This window comes from Rhinolophus hipposideros, assembly GCF_964194185.1.
Source record: "Rhinolophus hipposideros genome assembly, chromosome: 9".
Lineage (NCBI taxonomy): Eukaryota > Metazoa > Chordata > Mammalia > Chiroptera > Rhinolophidae > Rhinolophus > Rhinolophus hipposideros.
In genome coordinates, this window is record NC_138055.1 from 28,262,154 (window position 1) to 28,283,677 (window position 21,524).

The following is a 21,524-nucleotide window of genomic DNA, read 5'->3' on the forward strand; positions in this document are numbered from 1 at the left end:
ATCTCTAATCTGGGTCTTGAAGTTTCAGTAGGAGTTTGGTGAGTGAAGAAGTGAAGAGAAGTACATCCCAGGCAGATGCATGGATAGGAGGCATGGCTGGGGAGGAGAAGGAGTCACGGAGGCCTAGAAGGCAGGATGCAAGAATCTAAGCATTGGCTGACGAGACTGAAGAGCTGGAGCACATGGGGAGTCATTTGTTAACACTTTGAAAGCCACATATTGAAAATAAAAATCATCTTCATTCTATAAGCAGTGGAGCCACTAAAGTTCTTAAAGCAAAGAACTGACGGGATCCAACTTTTCAGATCATAACCAACATGGTGTGGAGGGCAGATAGATGCAGGGCCTGTCTGGTTTAAGCAGCCTAAACTGATGTTCTTTCAAAACCACAGAAGGAAAACAATCTCCCATCATCTCAATTATGCTTAGTTCAAATAGAAGATCATTCAGTTGTTGCGGGGTGGCCCATGAAGGACTGAGAAAGATAAATACAGTGTCCTAAGCAAATCTCAGAGACATTTGAAGAAAACAATGTGATAAGTATGGTATCTTGACCCTGCTTGACAGCCCAAAGCCCCAGGAAGGGCTATGACTCACCACACCTCTATCATATTATTTATTACATGGCAACATAGTCCCGCCACCTTCTATGTGGGGACATGACCCACCATACCTCTGCCATATCCTGATGTGAGGACAAACCCACACATTGGGACAGGATCCATCATGCTTCTGCCACATTCATGTTTTGGGATAGGCATGGTCCACCTCAGCTATGCCACATCCAGGTATGAAGCCCTGAGGAAGTAGCTGTTCATAGCCCCACTACTGCCCAGGTTACAGAAATAGGCATGAAAGGTAGTGATTGTAACAGGAGGTGAAGAGAGATGGGCAATCAAATTTTCTAAGAGGATCATAATGATAAAAGAGGGATGTAGAAAAAGGAGCCATGACAGAGAGAAAGGTTTAGAAATGAATTAAGTAACAAATGAGTGTACATATGAATTAATGCATAATAAATCATGAGTTAGAAGAGAGAAGTAAAAAAAAAAAATAAAAAATAAGGAAGAAAGAAATACAAGAGAGGGAATATTTTTAAATATAAGGAAGAAAACCGAAGTGAAAAGGAAGACAAATCACAGAAAAAGAGAACATGAAGAGGTTAAGTATAATGGATGATATATATATACCTCTATTTTTTTTTAATTCCTTAAGAAACTTGTTTATTTTCCTCACATGCTTTAGAATGTTCTTGGTGAGTAGTGATGAGAGGACGGGAAAATCAAAACCAAGCCCCCAAAGAGAATATCTCCTCCTTTTCACTCTTCTCAAACGATTTGCTAAGTGTTTAAAGTTTTATCTTGGGGAAACCTAACCCATGTAATAAATCATTCACTATCTGACCTAACTGGTCTAAACACACATCTATCTGTGTTTCATAGAGCCATCATTGGGGAAAATCACATTTTCTAAATCTTAAGGAAACAGAGTAGGAAATTTGTTGTGAGGCTCCAGAATTATTTTGAGGTATCCACGAGCTTTACTGGACACTCCATGAAGGTAGTAGCTCCTATCACTAGTCTTGGAACATTCAGTTACCATGGTTTCAGGAGACAGAGCTCCCATGTCTCCTATGATGCTTCTGGAAGACCTAGGGAATCACACCCACTTAGAATGGGTTTTGCACATCCTCACCCAGAAAAGATGGAAACCAGCAGACACTTTCCTTCCTCTCTCCACTGCACAGGCCAGCAGGGAGGCCTGCCACTGGGCAGCCCATTCTCTAGCACCACACAGGGCAAATCATCAAGTTAAATAGCAGTTACTTCTCTTCAGGACATAAGAAGAACAACCCTCCTGCTCAGCCCTGGGAACACACGAGTGTGCAGAAGAACAAAGGGCGAACCCGCAACCAAACCCCACTGGGAGGAAAATGAAGGCCATAATGGGGCCAGTGCCCTCGACGTGGGTGCCTAGGGCGGCCCTCTAATCAAACACCAAGCGGCAGCCCTGCATGGATAGGCCACCCAAGCATATCCAACAAGAGGGACCACACACTCAGAAAGCCGCTTCACATACCCAGCCCCTTATTTGCAGCCCAGGGCGTACCTGTGACAAGCATTCACAAATCAAGAGGCGAATGTGAAGTAATATTATTTCAGTAGGGAAACTGATTTCAGCTCCCAGGTTCCAATTGAAGGGAACATAAGAAAGAACTGTGGATTCTAAAGACAGAAAATTAACAGGTACGTGAGGACTGTGAGTATGGCTCAGAATGGGATTGAGGGAAAGCTCGACTGTTTCAAATAGCTCTCTTACCTTTTTGTCACTCAGGCCAGAAACCTGGTCCACATACTCCTCTTGGATCATGAAGGCAGCTAAGTTGGCAGTGTAGCTGGCCAGGAAGATGACAGCAAAGAAGGCCCACACTGACACCATGATCTTGGAGGTGGTCCCCTTCGGGTTCTGCACGGGCACGGAGTTGTTAAACACCAGACCCCAAAGTAACCAAATCGCTTTGCCGATGGTGAACGACGGGCCACCGGGCTCTGGCATAATGAAAAGACAAGAACAGAAAGTTAAGACAGAGTCCCTGCTTCTGTTGAAATCCACAAGTACACGGTCATCTCCTGCTCAGAGCAGGAAACCCTCTGCCTAAGACCCAGTCTTTTTATAGATAGCTTAAGTTGAGAGTTTATGTGTCTTCTCCTGGGACCCACCAGGAAGACATAAGAGAGTTCCTTAGGAGAAAAATCAGAGGCATGTGGTGTGTGTGTGTGATCTTGCTCCAACTAATGGTCATGACTCAGGGCACCGAAAGGGCCAGGTTTCTACCCCCAGGTGTACAAGACCCTCAAGGTCACATCGAATCTGAACAACAAAGCCAACTATCCCACTATGGTCACACACGCGTCCTTATTCCTGTTGTTCCTAAAATTTATATTTGTATCTACCAAGAAAGCATTTCAACTTCAAAAAAGGTCAGTAAGAATTGTGTGGGGTCTTTTTCTTCCATTGTCAGAGACCTCCTCCAATTTTATTCACACTGATGCTGGATGGCTTTCAGTGTACTTTATCCTGATTTTTCTTTAGCTTCTAGCACTTAGCCCTAAATGTTTAAAAGAAACTCTGACCCCCACTCCAATGGCAACACTTCCCAAATGTTTTCCTATGGTAGCAGCTTCTGTGTAAAAGAATATCAGGAAGCCCAGAGAGGAAGTCGGGACCTCTGGCGTGGCCACATGTATCTGTGGGCAGAGAGGTGGGCTGTCCCCAAATTTCCTCCTCCAACCCTCACACAGATAGTGTCAAGACTTCTGCCGATAAATTGCTTGTGACCTTACTGTTCTCTCTGCTTGGCGATGGTGAAATCTTGCCTGACGTCTAGGTCTGTGTGTAGCCCTTCCACTGCAGAAATGAACATCTGCCTGCACAGTTTTACAACACATTAGCACAGGTCTTACAATACGATCAGTGATCCTGACAACATCTGCTCAGCCAACTAAATCATCATTGACTACACATGTTGAGCCTAATAGCTAACTGTATGCACACATCTGTGCGTGTGGACCTCATTTCATGGAACAGATGTGTAACTAAAAAGATGTTTATAAATCAAAATTTTACACATTGTAAAATGCCTCAAGGGGACTTGATATTTAAGGTGGCTCCATGTTGAACTCCTTTGTGAAGACAAGCATCATTTGGTAAAGTGAGTAACTGTAAGTCCTTGCTCTGAATTTTGTGTCTGAGTTTTTGCCCCCTTGATTTGCTTCAAGTGTAGGGAAATGTGCACACTCACTTCAGCTCTTGACCTCAAGATATATATACACACATACACTCATGTGCTTCTCAGATGTTTCACTTGTTACTAACGCCCATCAGGATGGGGAGTAGTGATGGCTTCTGGATGACCCTTTGGCACAGGCAGAAAGCCACTGACTACAACATATTGTGGAGACATCCACTTGTCCACCCAGAATGCACACAGCAAACAAGAAGGCAGGTCTGCACCTGGAAATACCTCAGTACAGTAGTAGCTCACAGCCTGGGCTGTGATGGCAACAGTAGTGCCAGGGGAGCGTTCACAAAATGCTGCTGCCTGGCACCCCACCCTCAGAAGTTCTTATTAACTTGGTGTGCGGGGGTTATTCTAATACACATCCAAGGTGGAGAACCACTGTTTTGAAACAAATAATGGTCCAAGCCCCACTCTGGACTTAATGAATCAGAATATTAGAAAATGAGGTCCATGCACCTTTGTTTTTTCAAGTGACCCAAAGATAATTCTTGTATGTAGCTGGGGTTAGGAATCTTTCATCTTGGAAGCGTAATTCCAGACTCATATTCTGGATGGGATAAAATTCAGAAAAGGTGTAATATTTTCTAATCCTGGGGTTCTCAGGAAATTTTAGAAGAGCTATTCATAAGGATCACACGGCCTCCCTCAGAGAGCTAGTAAACTTTTTTGAAGTCTGATAAATGCCTCAAATACATGTGCAGCCCTCACATCTCTGGACCTACCTAGCCAGGAAATGAGACTGCCCCTATGGAAGCTATGGCTGAGAATTGTTACCTCCTGGCCACTGTATTGCAAATACCCAACACCTACATTTCCTGGCAGAGGGACTGGAGCAGAACACATGCTTGGAGACCTTGTACCTCACTCGTGATCGTCTGGCTGCAGACAACACTTTCAGCCACAACTACCCTGCTATAACCCGGGGCAGCCTATTTTTCCTTATTCTTAATACGTGGGTATTATCTGCCTCGTCAGTCCATCTGATTAGATGGACTACTCATAGTCTTAGGCTATCAAAATAGTTTCCTCTGACATGTTCATGCTACATGTATCTACTGCCAGTTTTCCTCTCATTTTCCTAGGGGTCGAACTGGGTTTGGGGTCAGGCTTGAGCCAGGGAGGGGACATATAGACTCAAACTAACATATTAATTGGGGTATTTCTAACAAGTCACCGAGCCGGTGAATTAGAAGGCTGAGGGTTCATTTGCAGAAATGGATAAGTTAAGGAGGAGGCAGATGGCACATGAGAAGTACAGAGATTCGAAATTGACAGTTAGAAAAATGCAGAAATGCAACGGGTACAGCTGGCCTTACCTCTGCCATCAGCAAGGCACCTGTTATAACCCACAGGGCTGAAGTACTCAAAGACAAACACAGCCACGGCGGAGACGATAAGCAGCATCACAAACATCATAACCCAGACGTCAGCACTGAAGGGCTCTGGGGGAGGAAGAAAACAAATCAGCGCTCAGGGTTAAAAGAGAGAACATGCAGATTCTGATTAATTCACCTATTCATTCATTCCTGGAACATGTATTTTGGGGAGAAACAAACTGCAAGTGTGTATGTCCCTTCAGACAGCCAAGGCCTGGTTTGGGGAGGAGTAAGAGGTTGTGCCCAAACATCTCCATTCCCCTGATGGGCATGGCAAGGTTTGTTTTCTTTCAAACACCTGAGAAGGACAGCCTCTTGCCTGTGAACTTTTGAGATTATAGAGATAGTTTCTGTCATTGGATCAGTATCGGGACCTTTTACAATTGGAAGAAGTACTAGCTATGGAATAAATGGATCATAGCTATGGAATAAATGGATCATATTGGAGTGGCTCTTGGTTGATGCTCTCACCTATCTGGCCACACCCCACAGTGGAGACCTGGAACAGCTTTCGCCAATGCTTCCCAGCCTTGCAGCCCAATTCATTCTCAACAGATTTAGTTATGATTTCAGACTTGAACTGGTTCAGTAATAATTTCACACAACGAATAACTCCCTTGCTCCCTTCCTTCACTTCTCTTAAACTTTACAGTGTAGATTTACTTTTTTTTTTTAATTAAATTTATTGGGGTGACCCACTTTGATGTATATGTTTTATTAGATGTCATTAGAGTATGAGAATATAAGTCAATGTTAAAAACTCCATCCACGTTAAATATCAGTATCTACAATGTCGGGAATTTAGCTTATGAAAGAAAACATGCTTTGGCCGTAATTAATCAAACAACTACAAGCTAGTTCCTATCACTAGGTGACATGGGACATGGTTGATGGGACAAGACCAGGCAAGAGAGCAAGAATGTTCTACACACGCTTTCTTTAATTTATTTAATCATTTTTGCTGAATCCCTTCCATTTGATCTAAATCTCTCTGGCTGAGAGATGCCCAGAAATTGAACAATATATTCCAAGAGCCGTCTCTCTGAAGGCCTATAAGAAGGGACAATCGCTATTCTGTCCCATGATACAATGTTTCCTCAATTGGATCTCAAAATAGTTCTGGCCTTTTTCGCTGTCACAGCACACTGTAAACTCATAATTAAGTGAATTAATATGCTGTTTTCTCCATCTTCCAAATCATAATAAAAATGAAGTTGTAAAGGAGAGAAAATGGCTAGAAATTAGAAAATGTTTTCTTACTTGAAATTTACTTTACTTTTGAACTCCCAAGGGAATTAGAAAAACCTGGTCCATTAATCAATTTCAAAAAAAAAAAAGGGCTTGGATAAGGTGTGTGCCAACTGTGAAATGCAAAACCTTTCAGTAGCAGCCAGAGATGCCAGGGTAGAAGGTACAATTCAAAGCCTCTATGCCGTGGAGAGGAGAACACTTCTCCCCCATTGGCTCTAACTGATTGCAATCCTACTCTGATTTCACTTTTGCTTAAGATGAGGGAGTAACTGAGTAAAAGTATATTTTCTATGCTCTCTTTCCCCCGTTAAGCCCAGGAAAACTTTCTGTATGCAAAATACAAGAAAAAAACATTTGTATTGGTCTTTACAATTTAGAAAGTACTTTCCCTCATATTTTATACAATCCTTGTAAAAACCCTTTCATTATGAGATCACTGTAAGATTATCATATCTATTTTACAGAGCAGTAAACTAAGACTCAGACGTCAAAGTCCCTTTTAAGTTCATACTGTGGCAGGGCCAGGTTATGAACTGAGGCCCTCTGAGGGCAAAAATCTGTGCTTTCCCATTGTATTATATCTTAATTTCTGACCACCACAGTGGTTCCTGATTTAGGAGCTGAGCTCTGAAATACCCCCATGTGGAGTAGAACACAGGCTCTGAAGGCAGCCACATCTGGGCTTTAATCCTGGATGTGCCCATTACTAGCTGAGAGACTGTTGGAAAATTGCTTAACCTAAAATTCAGTTCCTATACTATTAAATGGGTACAACAATAGTTTCTGTGAGATAATATAATCAAAGTTTGTTCAATAATCCTGGCACATCACATAGCAGGAGTTCAACAAAGGCTGGCTTCTCTTATTCCTATAATTAACTAACTGCTCCTCCTCCAAACACACACACACACACACGCACACCTGCCTGGCATTTCTACACCATTCTAGGGCTAGCTGTACCAATGTATCACTGGCTCTTTCAATCCAGAAGTTAAGTATGCTGACAGGGTTAGAATTGGAATGTAGTTTTGTTTGTATATCTTCATGTTCTAATTATCCTTATGAAGGAAAAAGCAAATAAAATACATAAAGCTGTGAGGAGGACTCATGAATACAGTGTGTGCCATCTAATAACATTTCATGTAAAATTGGCAGGGCCAGGATTTGTTTCACTGTGAGTATGAAGGGTGGCTGAGAAACTTGAGTAATTTATAGAAAAATTCTATGGAACCTGTAACACCACTTTGTAGTGCAGTAGTTAAATAATTCCCCCCCCCCCAAATAGAGCTTAAAGAAATGTTAGTCACTGTCTATTCCAATACCCTCATGAGGAAAATGTTGATGTCCTTTAGAGAGATTGTGACTCGTCTAAGGGCTTACAGTTTGTTTATCCAAACCAGGTTTCCTATCCCCTAGCCCAGTGTTGTTTTCAAGGTGACATTTTATTTTTCAACCCCTTGTTTTCACAGCCCCTGAAGAAAATATGGGGTATGAGCTCACAAAAGACCTCATCTAATTGAAATCTTGGCCTTATCTCACCCAGTCTTATGTAATATCTGAGGCTTCTGACACATAAGTGATGCTGGCGAGTGGGGAAGAACTGAATGGTATGGGAAAGGGTGGAGTGGGGTGTTGGGGAGTATCAGATCAATGTTATCTGGCAAAACCATAGAAAATTCATGTGAAAATAGAACACATTTTTTTGGTAGCACTGAGCTCAATTCTTGAAGATAATTTAAAATAATAGGTATTTCAATGACATCCACAATTAGAAATTATTAAAGCAGGAAATAGCTTCAAACATTAGCAAGTTGAAATGCCTTCTTCTATGGATGAGAAAACCGAGTCCCAGGATAAAGCACATTTGTTCAAGATTGAATGACGAGTAGCTGGCAAGGATGAGACTAAAGTAGAACCTCTGATGACCAGTGCAGCACTGTTTTCTTATAAGGTATCATACTTTCCTATTTTTGAGGGCTGTTATTCAGTTTTCAGGATGGAGAATAATCACTGTTGAAGTCCCCAAAATGAAATCCCTGGCTGAGCTAAGCTCCTAGCAAACAACCATCTGGTTGAAACAAACTTCTGGCCATATGTCACTGTTCCTCATTGCATCCACCTGTCCTCATGTCCATTTCCTTCACATTGGCAAGCATGTCACCTACCTAAGAAGGCAGAAGGTGAGACGGTCCCATTGCTGCGTGACACCATGACACTGATGCCAGTCTCTATGAAGGGCACAGAGAAGTCAACCACCTCGGATCGTTCCTCGTTGATGGTGAGCGACCCCACCGCCATGTAGGCCCTCTTCATGACCACCTGGGGAGAAAGACACCATGCTGCAATTAGAACATTCAGTAAGGTGCGGGGCCACCACGAGGAAAATATGGCCCTACCGGGGTTTTCTTTGTATAGCGGGAACAGTATAGTCTACTTGGTATTTTACAAAATTTATGAAATGAGTGTTTTATAGCTAAATGAAACAAAATAAAAGTGCAATGGAAATGGCCCTTAATTCCTAATGAGACTCACCTCTCCAATCATACCATTCCAGGTTCCATTGATTTTCTTCCCATGCTTGCCATTGGTAACCAGGTAAAGATCATAGGTGAACTTCACAGATTTAGAAATTTTCTTAAGGATGTCGATACAGAACCCCTTGCAGCATTTTTTGATGTAACCTGGCTCCTCATCTGTTTTATTCCTAACCAGTGAAAGAAACAAAACACAAAAACAAGGCTTTTTACATAAAGCAAAATATTACCCTTTGTCATTAAAACTCCAACCCTGTTCACAGCTCAGTACTACTATTTGTCTCAGACCCAGTAAGGGCATAAATCAGACCATTGAATTGCATTCCCTCATTACCTCATCAGAGGCAGCCAGGTGTTTTCACAGTTTTTAATGCTCCTTTGAAGTATAATATATATCAGGAAAGTACACATACCCTAAGGGTTCAGTTGAATGAATTTTCATGTACTGAACCCACCCATTTAACCAGCACCCAAATCCAGATACAGAAAAGCTACCAGAACCTGAGAGGGCTCTGGTTCTCCCTTTCAGGCACTTCCCACCCATTATCCTGGCTTCTAACAGCATAGATTGGTTTTACGTACTTCTAAAATGTTTCTAAACCTCAAAATTTCAGGACATGCTGGCCAAAGAAAACTTAAAACTTATGGAGAACTTAAATCTCCATAAACGTGAAGTCCTGGTCATTGAGACCCGGCAAGGCCAAGGCCAAGACCAAGGAAACATCAGCATAATTAGGAGAAATTCTCCCAGGTCATGATCAGACCATAGGGCTGCCATTAATTCCATTGCTCAATGTTAACTGAAAATCAGACATGGTGCCCAATTCACCCTATGCCTCAGGTCCCAGGCCAGCCAGGTGCTAAGAGCTGGCTCAAATCTGACCGTCCCATGCCACCCGGAGCCACTGGGGAAGGTGCCGTACTCAGAGACTATGCGTTTTTGGCAGGGGACTGTGTTCCTCATGCAGGTTCCACTCAGAGGGTCCACACTTTCTACAATGACAAACGGGGCCTCCTCTAGCGTTACAATGCTCAGGTGGTCATCCTCCTGCTCTTCTGTCTCAGGACACATTCGGGGCCACACGTAGTACTTCATCTGCAGGGACTTGTCTTTCCATTTCCCGACCTGCACAGGGATAAACAAAAGACTCAAAAACCACTGTCTGAGACACAGCAGCTTCTCCTAGCATCGCCCACGAAGCTGTTCAACAAGGGCCAACAGATGCAGCTATTGCACATGATAGAGAGAAGAATCCTTTGAAAACATATGCTCAAAAGGAGACTACTGCGTCCACATCTAAGAAAGGTCACCTGTTCATTCACTCACCCACTTACCAAACATTAAAAGAGGACCTACTATGTGCCGGGCACCCTGTTAAGCCCTGTGACCCAAAGAAGCATCACTCTCCCTTCCATCATCTGCCTTCCATCAAGCTCATCCTGAGTGAAGGAGTCAAATGTAACTAAATGTCTGCAGTGTTGTGTGGGGAGTGCTAAAACTGAAGCCTGGTCCAAATGCTGGGAGGATGACAGTTTTCTGCCTTGTGTGGCTGTTGGTTTTTTGTTTTTATTTATTTATTTAACGGTAACAAGGAGCATGACAGTGAGTGTGGCCAATATCTTTGGAAAGGTCAACAAAATGACCAAAGCAAATGAGCCAGAAGGATGTGTTTTGGCTTGTAATAGAGGTGCAGTGGGAAGTCATGTGGAGAACTGGGTAGATCTGAATTGGAATAAAATGGTACGTCAGGATTAGAGCATACTGACACAGCTTGGCTGGGGAAGGGAGTGTGGCTGGGCTGGTGATGAATGCCACAGGTCAATGCAGATATGCACCTGCTGGGCTGGGTGGGAGCCCCGGGATAAATCATATAGGTCTTTCTGTGAGCTGTCACATATGGCCACACAGACTGTGTGCCCCAACTTCAGGGAGCACCATTCGTACGCACTCCAATGTGAAAGGCAGGTCCCTCTGGAATCAGGCCCTGCTGCCAATCATCAGGAAAAATGTGGGGGTTCCATTATCTTTTAGAAAAACCATTCAATGCTGTTTTTATAGTAGAATCTGCATGACCTTGTTGGTGGGTTCTTGTTCTCACTCTGTCATTGACTTTATTAAAGAACGAAGGAAAAACCTTTTTATTTTCTATAACCAATCATCTTCAATTATCAGAAGGAATTATGGATTGCAAGCTTTTGTCCTTTCCCAGTCTATAATTTCCTCCATGCAGCAATGCAAATTAGGAGCACAGGTGAGGCACTGAGACTACAAAACTATTATATAAATCAATAAGGAGCAAAGAATGGGCTGTACTTCATAAATTCCCAAGCAGGCTTAGATTAACAGCCTTAGATTTCCTTATTCATACAAAACCAAAATTCCCTCCATCTCTGTTTCTGCTTTTGTCTACACTTAGATTCTACCTAGTGCCTCCCTCAGTGTGTTTGGATCACGTTCCAATCTACCTACATAGTAGGTGTTGCGTACTCCCATGCCCAGTTAGGCCTACATAGCAACTGCCCTTGTTTTATTGTGTCACTATAACATAGGCAGTGGCTTGGTGTCTTGGGCTGTCTTGTTTAGAATCAACCCTGATGCTAGTTTTCCTCCAACTGCGTAAGCTGTATATTACTTCTGTGTTCAGAATTATACACTGAACAAAACATATGCGTTCTTTTGTAGGTCCAGTCTTCTCTGTACTGTTGGCCCTCATTTTGGTGCATTTGTCTTTCCTCATATTGCTAAGACTACTTATTTCTAAAGCAGAAATGTCCAAACATCTTCCCAGCCATGTGGAGATATTAATGTCTTCTGCCTGTGGTTAGGGGGAGGTATGGCTTGGGGAAGAGGAGAGCCAGCCTTGGGGTGCTCATAATGTTGGGTCACCTCCATCTCCAAGCAGTCTTATTTACCCCAGTGGCCAAAGTGTTAGTATTTTCTGTGTGTTCAATGATGTGAAAAAGGTTGGAAGTCCTAAAGTAACTATTTTTATTTATTGTTTCCACCGCCATCATTTTGCCCCAAGAGTCCCTTTGGATATTTTCCTTTTAAATCCAAATTTATTGTCTTTCATCATTCTTGCTAGTAACTTAGCCCAGTGGTCCAGTAGCCCACTCTGAGACTACTGCAGGCCACCTCAAACCTCACATAAGTTTCCTCCTACAGTTCACTGAGAACTCTACTGCCAGGTAGCTCTTCTTAAAACATCACTCGATCCTATAATACGTACTCAAAAATTTCAACAACCTCTCACCATCCTCAGGATGGTGTCTAAACTCACCTAGATGGTCAAGGTCTGTGCATTGAGTCTTATCTACACTGACCCAGTTAACTTCACTATGTTGAAACATGAATCCTTTGTTCAAGTTGGAAAATGAAGTTGGTATTGGGAGCTAACCTAGGTTAATCAGGAACAGGTTTCAACACGCTAGCTGCATTTTCTTTGCTGATAGACTTCCAACATGTGAAACAAAAATGTTGCAGACATAGCGTTTTGGCAGTGTTTTTCATGACACCCTTGTGAATAAGATGGAATTTAATATAGATTATTGTATACTTTGATAGATTTGAAAGGAGTTTAAAATCCATATCCAAAAAAAAAATAAGATTTTTAAAAAATGAATCAATGCCAACATTGAAAGAGGTCTCTAGTGACATGTCAGGGAACTCTGTTCTTAGAAGTGGCCTGTATAGTGTTTCAGAAAACAAAACAGAAGTCATACTCACAGAACTGCAGATAACAAGCTAGACTGGATAGAAGATATATTGCACTGCAGAATCAAATTTGGAAGCAATAGGAATTAATTGGCATAATGGACTGAACCAAGTGGAATGAAATTTAACAGTATTTATACTTAAAGTCGAGCATTTAGATTTTAAAAAAGCAACTGCACAGTATTGAAAAGGAGACATTTAAATTAACAGCAGACAACATAAGCTATTGCAATATCAAATGGTATATTTATAGATTTACAGTGCGAAGCACATGGGATGAAGGGAAGGCATGGATGACCCCACCCTGCTCTGTGTTTATCAAACCACAGTTGAAAAAGTATGTTCTGATCCTATAATTCTATGATCAACTGATTCTGATTTACTATATCATTCTCATTTCCCCAACAATAATCTGTTCATGCAGTCCCTTCTAGCATGTTCTTTCCCAGCTTCCTATCAAGCTAGCTAGATCATATCATTGCTTTGCTTTAACACAATTCAATCAACACCATTGCACACCAATTTTCTGCCAGGCACTGGGCTAGGAGCTAGAGATAATAATACCAGGTAACATTTATTGAGGTCTTAGTATGTACTAGGCACTGAACACATCTAGTCGTCTCACTAATCCTCAGAGCAAACTTGTGAGATGGAGCTTATTGTTGACTGTGTCATTTCACAGATGAGAACAGAGGACTTTGATGACTTGCTCACAATCTCGAGGTACATGAGTGCAGTGCCAGGATTTGAAGCTGAACAGTCTGAGTCCAGAGCTTGGGCTCCTACCTACCACATGGCACTGCTTCGCGGGCAGTGAAGGAGTAAGACATGGTCCCTGTCCTCCAAGGATAGTCTATTGACATTAATATCAAGTTAGGCTTCGGTAATGACCCTAATAAAAGGTATATATAAAGTACTCTGGGGTTCAAGTAGAAGTGATTATTTTGGATAGGGTCGGGGAAAAACTAGGAGACTCTTATCTTTCAGCTGGACCTTGTAATGTCAGTGACAGCTCATCAAGTGACGAATCCTTTATCCACTGAGGTAAAGCAAGAGCTAAGTTTCAGAGTCCTACAGCCGCTTGATGGAAAGCCCAAGGATAGTCCTTCATAGCCGAAAAGAATGATGTGTGAAGAGAAATGGTCTAGCCCAGTTCTCCTCTTCTTCCTTAAAGACCTGGTCACTGTAGCCAGATGATCTCTATTACTCTAAAGAGCCAAATGGATTATACTTATCTCTTCGCAACTTGTTGTGTCAGGTTGGTAGCTTGACATTGGCCATGGGCATCATGAAATTGGCAAACACTACAAATCAGGGCTTCCTCTGTCCACCCCTGCCTCCAGTTGTTAAACATATACCAGCTCACCACTACCCAGAATAACTAAATCATTCATTATTTCATGCTATTTACTACTTTATTTATTGATTTTTTTTAAACTATCAGGTGTCTTGTCTCCTAAACTAAATTCTAAGCATGCCCCTAAGTGTCTCTGTGATCATGAACACATTTCTAAAACTCTCTGAGCCTCAGTGTCCACATCTGTAAAATAAGGAGGTGACTTCTAAGGTGTATTCCACATAATCTTGTGATCCCAGGATCTCTTCAGGACAGAGGCTCTCTACTACACTTCCATCTGCTTAGAGCCCAGTACAAAGGTGTTCTTAGTGGTTACTTCCTAAAGGGAGGGAAGGATCTGATTTGTTAATACAAAAGCCTAGCTTGTCATAAGGTCATGATTCCTTTTTATTGTTTCTTCAAGGATTATTGCAGTGTGAAAGAAAGTTAACAAATTTCTTGAGGACTAAAAGGAGAAACAGAATTGAAAAAAAATATGCTATGAACATCAGATTCACAAAGCCAATACACAAATGACCAGGTTAAAGAACATGTTTAGTTAGCTCAAATTAGTTACCCAATTTCTTTATGGAGCAAGAGAGTTAGCAATAAGTGAACAATTAAAATTAAATAAAATAGAAACTATTTATGTAGAAGAATAAGGTATATTTAAAGCAATTCTTCTTTTAAGGGAGACGAAGTATAGTAAAAATATTATAAACGGGAAAGTTTTTAAGAGTGATGAAGAATAGTAAAGAAAGAGAAGCCTCAGACACTGAAAGGAAAAATCCTGAATGTTTTTCTAGGGTGTCTGAACTGGTGTGAGTCCATGATATTGGAAATGCAGAGAGTAGCAGGAAATGACGTTAATGGGAGGTCTTTCAGAGGAAACCCAATGAAAAAAAACTGAATGAAGAATTTATAGCCACAATTAAAATATGATCAGGAAAAAGAAAAACCCTAAGAAATAATGAAGAAAATGGCTATAAAGTGCTCCGAATTCCTTAGAGATAAGCACTAAACAAACATCATTACCACAAGTACATTTAACCACAACATCTGTCTATAAAAAAATGCAGCTCTCTGTCACACTAACATTTAAAAAGATCTCTTGAGGACTGAAATCATCTTTCTCAAGAGAAAAAAAAAATCTCTGATTAGTCTTCTCAGGAAAACATGGAGTCATTTTAGGGTTTCTGGTCTGGGTCTCTCAGTACAAGCTGACACCTGTTCAGCTGGGAATTTCTCCTCAGGAGGAAGCCTACTTCACAAACCTACAGCATATTATTCCATAAGCCCTCCCTTACAAAAATTGTGGAGAATCAATCTGTGGTGATCTTAGACTTCAAAGTCTTCTTTCTGCTAACAGATTTCCTCCTTTACCACCAGTGAAATTGGTACCAATTAGCACCCTAAAAAGGTCACACATAAGAAAAGACCACAGGAACAGTATTTGTTCTGAAAGCCTCTGAGTTTGTCCCTTCCATGAATGTCTCATCATGGAGAATAGAGAGGGGCCCAGGCAGGGCATGGCTGCTGGGAATTCTGCTGCAGTCCTTGCACAGATAGCAGAGGACATTGGTCTCCCCAGGCTGCCTCTTTCATCTGCACAGAAAGTAATTTTTTTTTTAAGATCCTGGAACAAAAGCACTTATTAGAGCCTCTTTAGGAGTCAAAGGTTACTTTTCAAAAATCAAAGCATTTTTGTTTCTCGCTTGAGATGACATCTGGATCTAACACTAAACTCTTGCTGCTTATTTTAAGCCTTCATCTGCCTTTTAAAATGCAAAATTTAAAACTACATCGCACTTCCCTGGGTAAACTGAAGGGGCAAGTGCTTCCTTGGGTAAACTGCCTCTGCAAGGCAGCCCGAATCTGCATTGCCTTCTGTCCCGAAGTGGACCCACATCAGGCAGCTGACCCTGGCAGGCCTGAGATTCCTGACAGAGCAGAAATCGGAGAGTAGGAGGGCACTTTCATTTCTCCTGCCCCAAAGCTACATAACTTAGCTCTGAGGATTTTTCAAAGGTGAGTGTCTGATTTGTTCAATCTTCATTTTTCCATATCCACTCCACTAACCGCCCCCCTATCTCTTACAACCAAGTGAACATTCTGGTGTATGGCCATCCATTGTCTATATTCACACACACAAGCATATATATGAAGAAGGGGATATAAGTAAATGTGCATGTATATGTACATTTGTCCAAAATCGGGTCATAATAGACCCATGTCTCTGCAACTTCCTTTTCCCACTTAATTATACATCATGGGCTTTCTTCCCATTCAACAGACAGCAGATCTAACTCCTTTTAATAGTTGCATAGTAGTCCATAATGATGAATGTGCCTCAATTTAGCTAGTCATAGCCCTACTCATAAATATTTAGGCTATTTCCCCCCAAATTTAACCAAAATACATAATACATACCTTGGTATTTGCAAGGCATCAATTCCCCATAATGAAAAAGCAGAATAAAAAGACATTTATGTTTTTAAATGTGCTTGATGTTGCCAGAATATTTTACCAAAGGTTTACAGCCATTGAAATTCCTATCAGCAAAGCATGAGAGCGCTCCTTGCTCACATTTTCACCAGCAGTTGACTTTTATCACTGTGAAACATTTGCCAATCTGAAGAATAAAACATGGTATCTAATGACTCTCATTTTCACCTCAGTGACCGGCAGTGAGCTAGAGCTGGAGCGCCTCTGCACATCTGTTAGCCATTTCGATTTCCTCTTTTCCCCTCTGTGTGCTGGTGCTGCCCATGGGCAGGCGTGAGCCTCCTTCACCCATTTTGGATTGAGTTGTCTGTCTTTCTTACCTATTCGTAGGGTGCTTGTGGGGTAGCATGATAGCAACACTTTGTCAAATATGATAGAGACATTATTCTCACTCCGAAATTTGCCTTCTGATTATTTTTTTTTAATGCACAAAATTTTATTTTTACTTTTTTTCTTGTGAAGTGAAACATGCCTTTCTTTATATAATAAAACGTTTGGTTTCCTACCTGTGGAGAAAAAGGATCTACCCTACCCTCAAAGAGTTCTTTGTTCTTACTTTTGCATGGAGCTGTTTCTACAGTGTGTGTGACAGACATGCAGCTCTGCTTTCTGTGTCACACGCAGTCTTTCTTCTGTCAGCCCCTCCCATGTTTCTCAAATGCTCTGCATCCTTCTTGGCCCTTCTCAGGCCTCATCACTTCCATGATCTGGCCCCTGGTCATTCCTGCCCAGAGAAAAAGCTCTATTTGATCTTCTGTAATAATTCTGTGGGTCAGCTGCTCCCTTTGGCCATAGTTTGATATACAAATCCTGTCTCTGAATGTCTTTAAGCACTCAAAGGCAGGGACTACATTATTTTGCCTCTTTTTTTGTCACTTATACTGGCTTGAACAAGTGTGTTCTCAGTAATTATTGACTGATGTCACTGGAGGGAAAAATACATCAATACCCTCCACAGAGCCTCCACTAGATACCACTTGATTGTTTTTTCAAGAAAAGGAGGGAAAAGCTGCCCCACATCCTACCTGCCTTCATTCTGTCTCTTCAGCATCCGGATTATAAAGCTGCCCTGGATGGACTCAGTTCCACGTGGCTTGCTGTAAGGTAAAATGGCGCAATCTGCTGCACTGAATATCTAACAAGGCCAATGGCACAGCGAGCTGCTTTGTGTCCTAATCATTTGCATGCTCAGTGATGTTTGAAAAATGCATTTGAAAATAATTTCCATATTCAAATTTGATCCATGACTTCCTTGGCCTATTACTGCTTCAGCACTTACTAAGCTAGAGACTAGTGGCTCTGGGCACACATGCCAAAGGGAGGCCCATCAGCCATTCTTGCCTGGCACTTGTGTGGCTCTCCCAGTGACACTAAGACATTGGTTGTCGTCTCAGGCCACAGCTTCCATCCCTGGCTGACCCCGGCCTCTCCAAGAGAGCCCGGAGCTCCCTGGAGACAGTGCACATCCCACAACTGCTGCCAGCAGTTGCCCTCTGAGAGATCCCTATTCTACCTCCACACCTCCTGCTCTGCAGAGGGAAGGGATGGGAAAGTTGTGAGTTGGAATAGAATCTGGTGCCAAGAACGGAAGTTGGTGACTCCCTCGGCCGCAGAGAACAGTTATGGTCATTTCAGATAACACCACGAGATGGGATAATGGTAGAGTGATTATAGCTATAATGGGCTAGGACCTGGGCCAGGCACATCACATAGAATTATGGCATCTCATTGTCTCTAACTTCTAAAAAGATAAATATTGTTATGCCCACGATATAGACGAACAAAACTGAGGCTCATTGAGGGGCTTGATCTTATTGCCTCTGAAAGCTCATCTTTCTTTCATCATGCCATGTCGTCAAAAGAATATTCCCGACCTCTATTCTTCACCTTTCTGTGACCTGAGAGAGAAGAGTCTGTTTCAGCCATATAGCCTCTCACCCTCACCTCAGGCTCCCAAAAACTGCAACTGATGGTTGTGTCCAAAGGCTTCATGGCAAGTGGCAATGAAGTCCACGTGGGAGCCAGACAGGCAGGATGGTGACAGGTGGCAGTAGAAGGCAGGTGCCACCTGCCACCAAGCGTGTGATCTTTGGCGAGTTATTCCATCTCTTTGTGCCTGGCACATAGGGTATTAGTTGTACGCAAGTATGTGTTATTTTTTATCCTTATCCCCCTCCTCACTATGACTATTATTCCTGCTATTGAAAACATCAGTGCAATACTATGTACCTAACTTCCTTCCAGAAACATAATTTTGCTTGCAAGTGGCAAAGGAGAAATACTGAAAAAACTCCAACACCTTAAATTTTTAACTCAATTTGTTTCAAATGTCAGGGTAAACTCCATACAATTCTTTTGCTTTCATGTAATATTTTCATTCCGGTGTAAATAACAACAGAAATCACAAGAATGAAAATACTAAGACGCTTCTAGATTTGCAAAAGGCCATGAATCCAGAGTCCCATGTAGCCAGGTGTTCTGTGTCCATAAACCCCTCCCTGGGGCAAAATGGATATTTTGAAAGGGGGTTAATTCTTGTAGGTCAGAACATTTTGTAAATAGTTTGCTAAACAGGCTCAGAAAGGCTGAACGATTCCACACATTTTCCGGAAGTATCTGATGGGGCTCCTTTAGGGCTCAAAACCTCCCAAGCCCCAACTCCCCATGCTTGGCCAGTAAACCCTGGGTCCTTAGAGGAGCTCAGTTACTGACAGCTGAGTTCTACTTTCTTCTCTGATCTACCTTCTCTCAGAAAAGACCCGTCCTCTCGAACACCAAAACTGAGGAGTCCTGAACCATCTTCTGGAAAAGAGGGGACCCAGGCAGAGACCTCTCACACTTAAACCAAGGATAGTAGACTTGTGTGCAACCTGCCCTGGGCTTTGGCTTGCTCCAGAACACAGCTCAGCAGGGAAGTCGACAGACAGGACTGATAAATGTGGGTGGGCTCTAGGGGTGCTCTTATCACCCGTTTTGGGGATCTGGGCTGCGGGCTTTGTACACTGACACTGCTTATCATCAGGTTAGCTTCTCATTACTCTCTACCTTTATCCTCAAATGACAAGTTGTCAGGGTAGAACAAAAGTGCGTCATGTCAGACCATTCTGATTATAATAGAATGGTCTGACGTGAGCACTGATTTGGCAAGGTCTTCACCTTATGAATGTATGAATGTATGTATGTATGCATGTATTCATTCATTCACTCACTCCACTGCTTTATTCTAATTTGTCACATTAGTTACGTGCATAGACTTGAAAGTCAGAAAGGCCTAATTTGAGTTCTGTCTTTGGCGGTATGTGACTCTGGACAAGTTCCTTAACATTTTCAATTTTGTATTGTGGATGCCTGCTGTTTTGTCTCCCAACCAACCATCATCTGCCTAACCCTTCTAACTTTCTCTCTCCCACCGCCCCTTTTCTTAGCTCAGGCCCACCTTTTGTGAGCTGCCCTTTCCTCAACTCCAGCCATACGGTCCTGTGGGAGCTGGCACATTACTGCATCTCCACGTCCATCCCTTGACCCAGTTACAGCTGAGTGGTTGAGGGTTGGGGCACCTGACCATCTGGGTCAGATCCTTGGGATCTTGGGGCTTAGGACCAAAAAGGATGAAGTCTCACACCAGTACTGTAAGCTATAATTATTTAAAACTCAGAGGCTATGGGCAGCCATATTTTGTACCCTATGGAGAAAACTGCCCAACAGAGAGACAGAAGAATGAAGCCAGTGGCAGGGAAAATTATATACAAATGAGAGTGAGCAAGATAAATGAGAGCATCAAAGTCCTGGCTTGTAGCTATTCTGGAGGCTCAGCCGCATTCCTGTTCTGGGTTCTGGTGAGACTGTCAAATATCCTTGTAATAAATTTGCCTTTTGCTTAAATTAGTTCAGGTTGGATCTGTAGTCTTTATAATCAAAGCAGTCTCCATAATACACTATCTCATCTGTAAATGGCAACAGATAATAATTATAACTATCTTCATGGGGTTTTGGTGAAAATTAAATGAGATAATGCACACAAAACGCTTTGTGAAATGCCTGGGACGTGGTGAGCACTGAACACATGGGAGTGGTTGCGGTGGCAGTGGTGGTATTTGTCATCAGCTCTCCGTGAACACATCAGGAGCAGGGAAGTAGGCTGGGTCACCAGTGATAGGCAGATTCCACAGCCATTCCCAAGACAAGTGCCTCCCTGCATGGGCCCCAGGGAAGGAGAAACAGGAGGCCCCCACTCACGCTCTCAGAGTCCTGGGTTTAGGTCAGGCCAGCCAGCTCGGGCTCCTGCTGTGCAGTCTAAAAGTGACTTGTGGCTACATCCCCTACCCAGCCCCTAGGCCTCATGGGGGTTACTTGGACTGTCTCAGTGTCTACAGCTGCAGCCAATCTCACTCAGTAGATCACTTGGCATCTCTTGGCAGGTGTCTCACGTGACAAACCCTGCTGCCAGCTCCAGTCATGTCCATGCCTTCCGTCGTTCTCTCTACTCCCATGCACCCCTTCACAATTCCTTTCCCAGGATTAAGAGCTAATAACCAGAAGGTTCCTATAAGATCGCTATGTGGGAGTTCCCCAAGCCAAGCAAGTGGTAGAAGCGGGATTTGAACCTAAGCACTCTGACGCCAGAGTCTTTGCTTTTTTGCCACTCCTCTAATTGCCTCAAATATTAGATAAGACACATACGAATGGCATCGGGCATGTAGTAATAATGCTCAGTAAATGATCCAGAAGAGCCCACCTTTCCTGTTCTCCTTAGGCAGCCCCATGCGCCTTAGACCTGCCATAGCATTAGAGGTCCTAGGGGTCCAGAGCAGCAGAAGGATGTAAGGCGTACAAGCAGTGCCACCACCTAGAAGGCACGGAGTTATCATGGAAGATCCCTGGGGCCAAAGATAATCATATTGCTCTTCAAACAATCACTACTGGACTGATCCCAGCTCACTCTGTCTTTTGCCTCCTGATGAGTCACATCACATCCTCCTCATGATTCTCCTCTGAATTTTAACTG

The 21,524-nt window shown here is 42.6% G+C and overlaps 1 protein-coding gene across 1 annotated transcript in view; it reads right to left on the reverse strand.

Annotated features, from left to right (window-relative positions):
• Positions 1-21,524, reverse strand: part of GRIN2B (glutamate ionotropic receptor NMDA type subunit 2B) — a 403,139-nt gene that overhangs the window by 39,055 nt on the left and 342,560 nt on the right. Inside the window, exons 7-11 of the mRNA XM_081058567.1 lie at positions 9,887-10,089; positions 8,962-9,133; positions 8,595-8,748; positions 5,119-5,244; positions 2,320-2,549 (exon numbers count right to left, since the gene is read on the reverse strand). Coding sequence (XP_080914693.1) covers positions 2,320-2,549; positions 5,119-5,244; positions 8,595-8,748; positions 8,962-9,133; positions 9,887-10,089 — 885 coding nt within the window. The remainder of the gene's footprint in view (positions 1-2,319; positions 2,550-5,118; positions 5,245-8,594; positions 8,749-8,961; positions 9,134-9,886; positions 10,090-21,524) is intronic.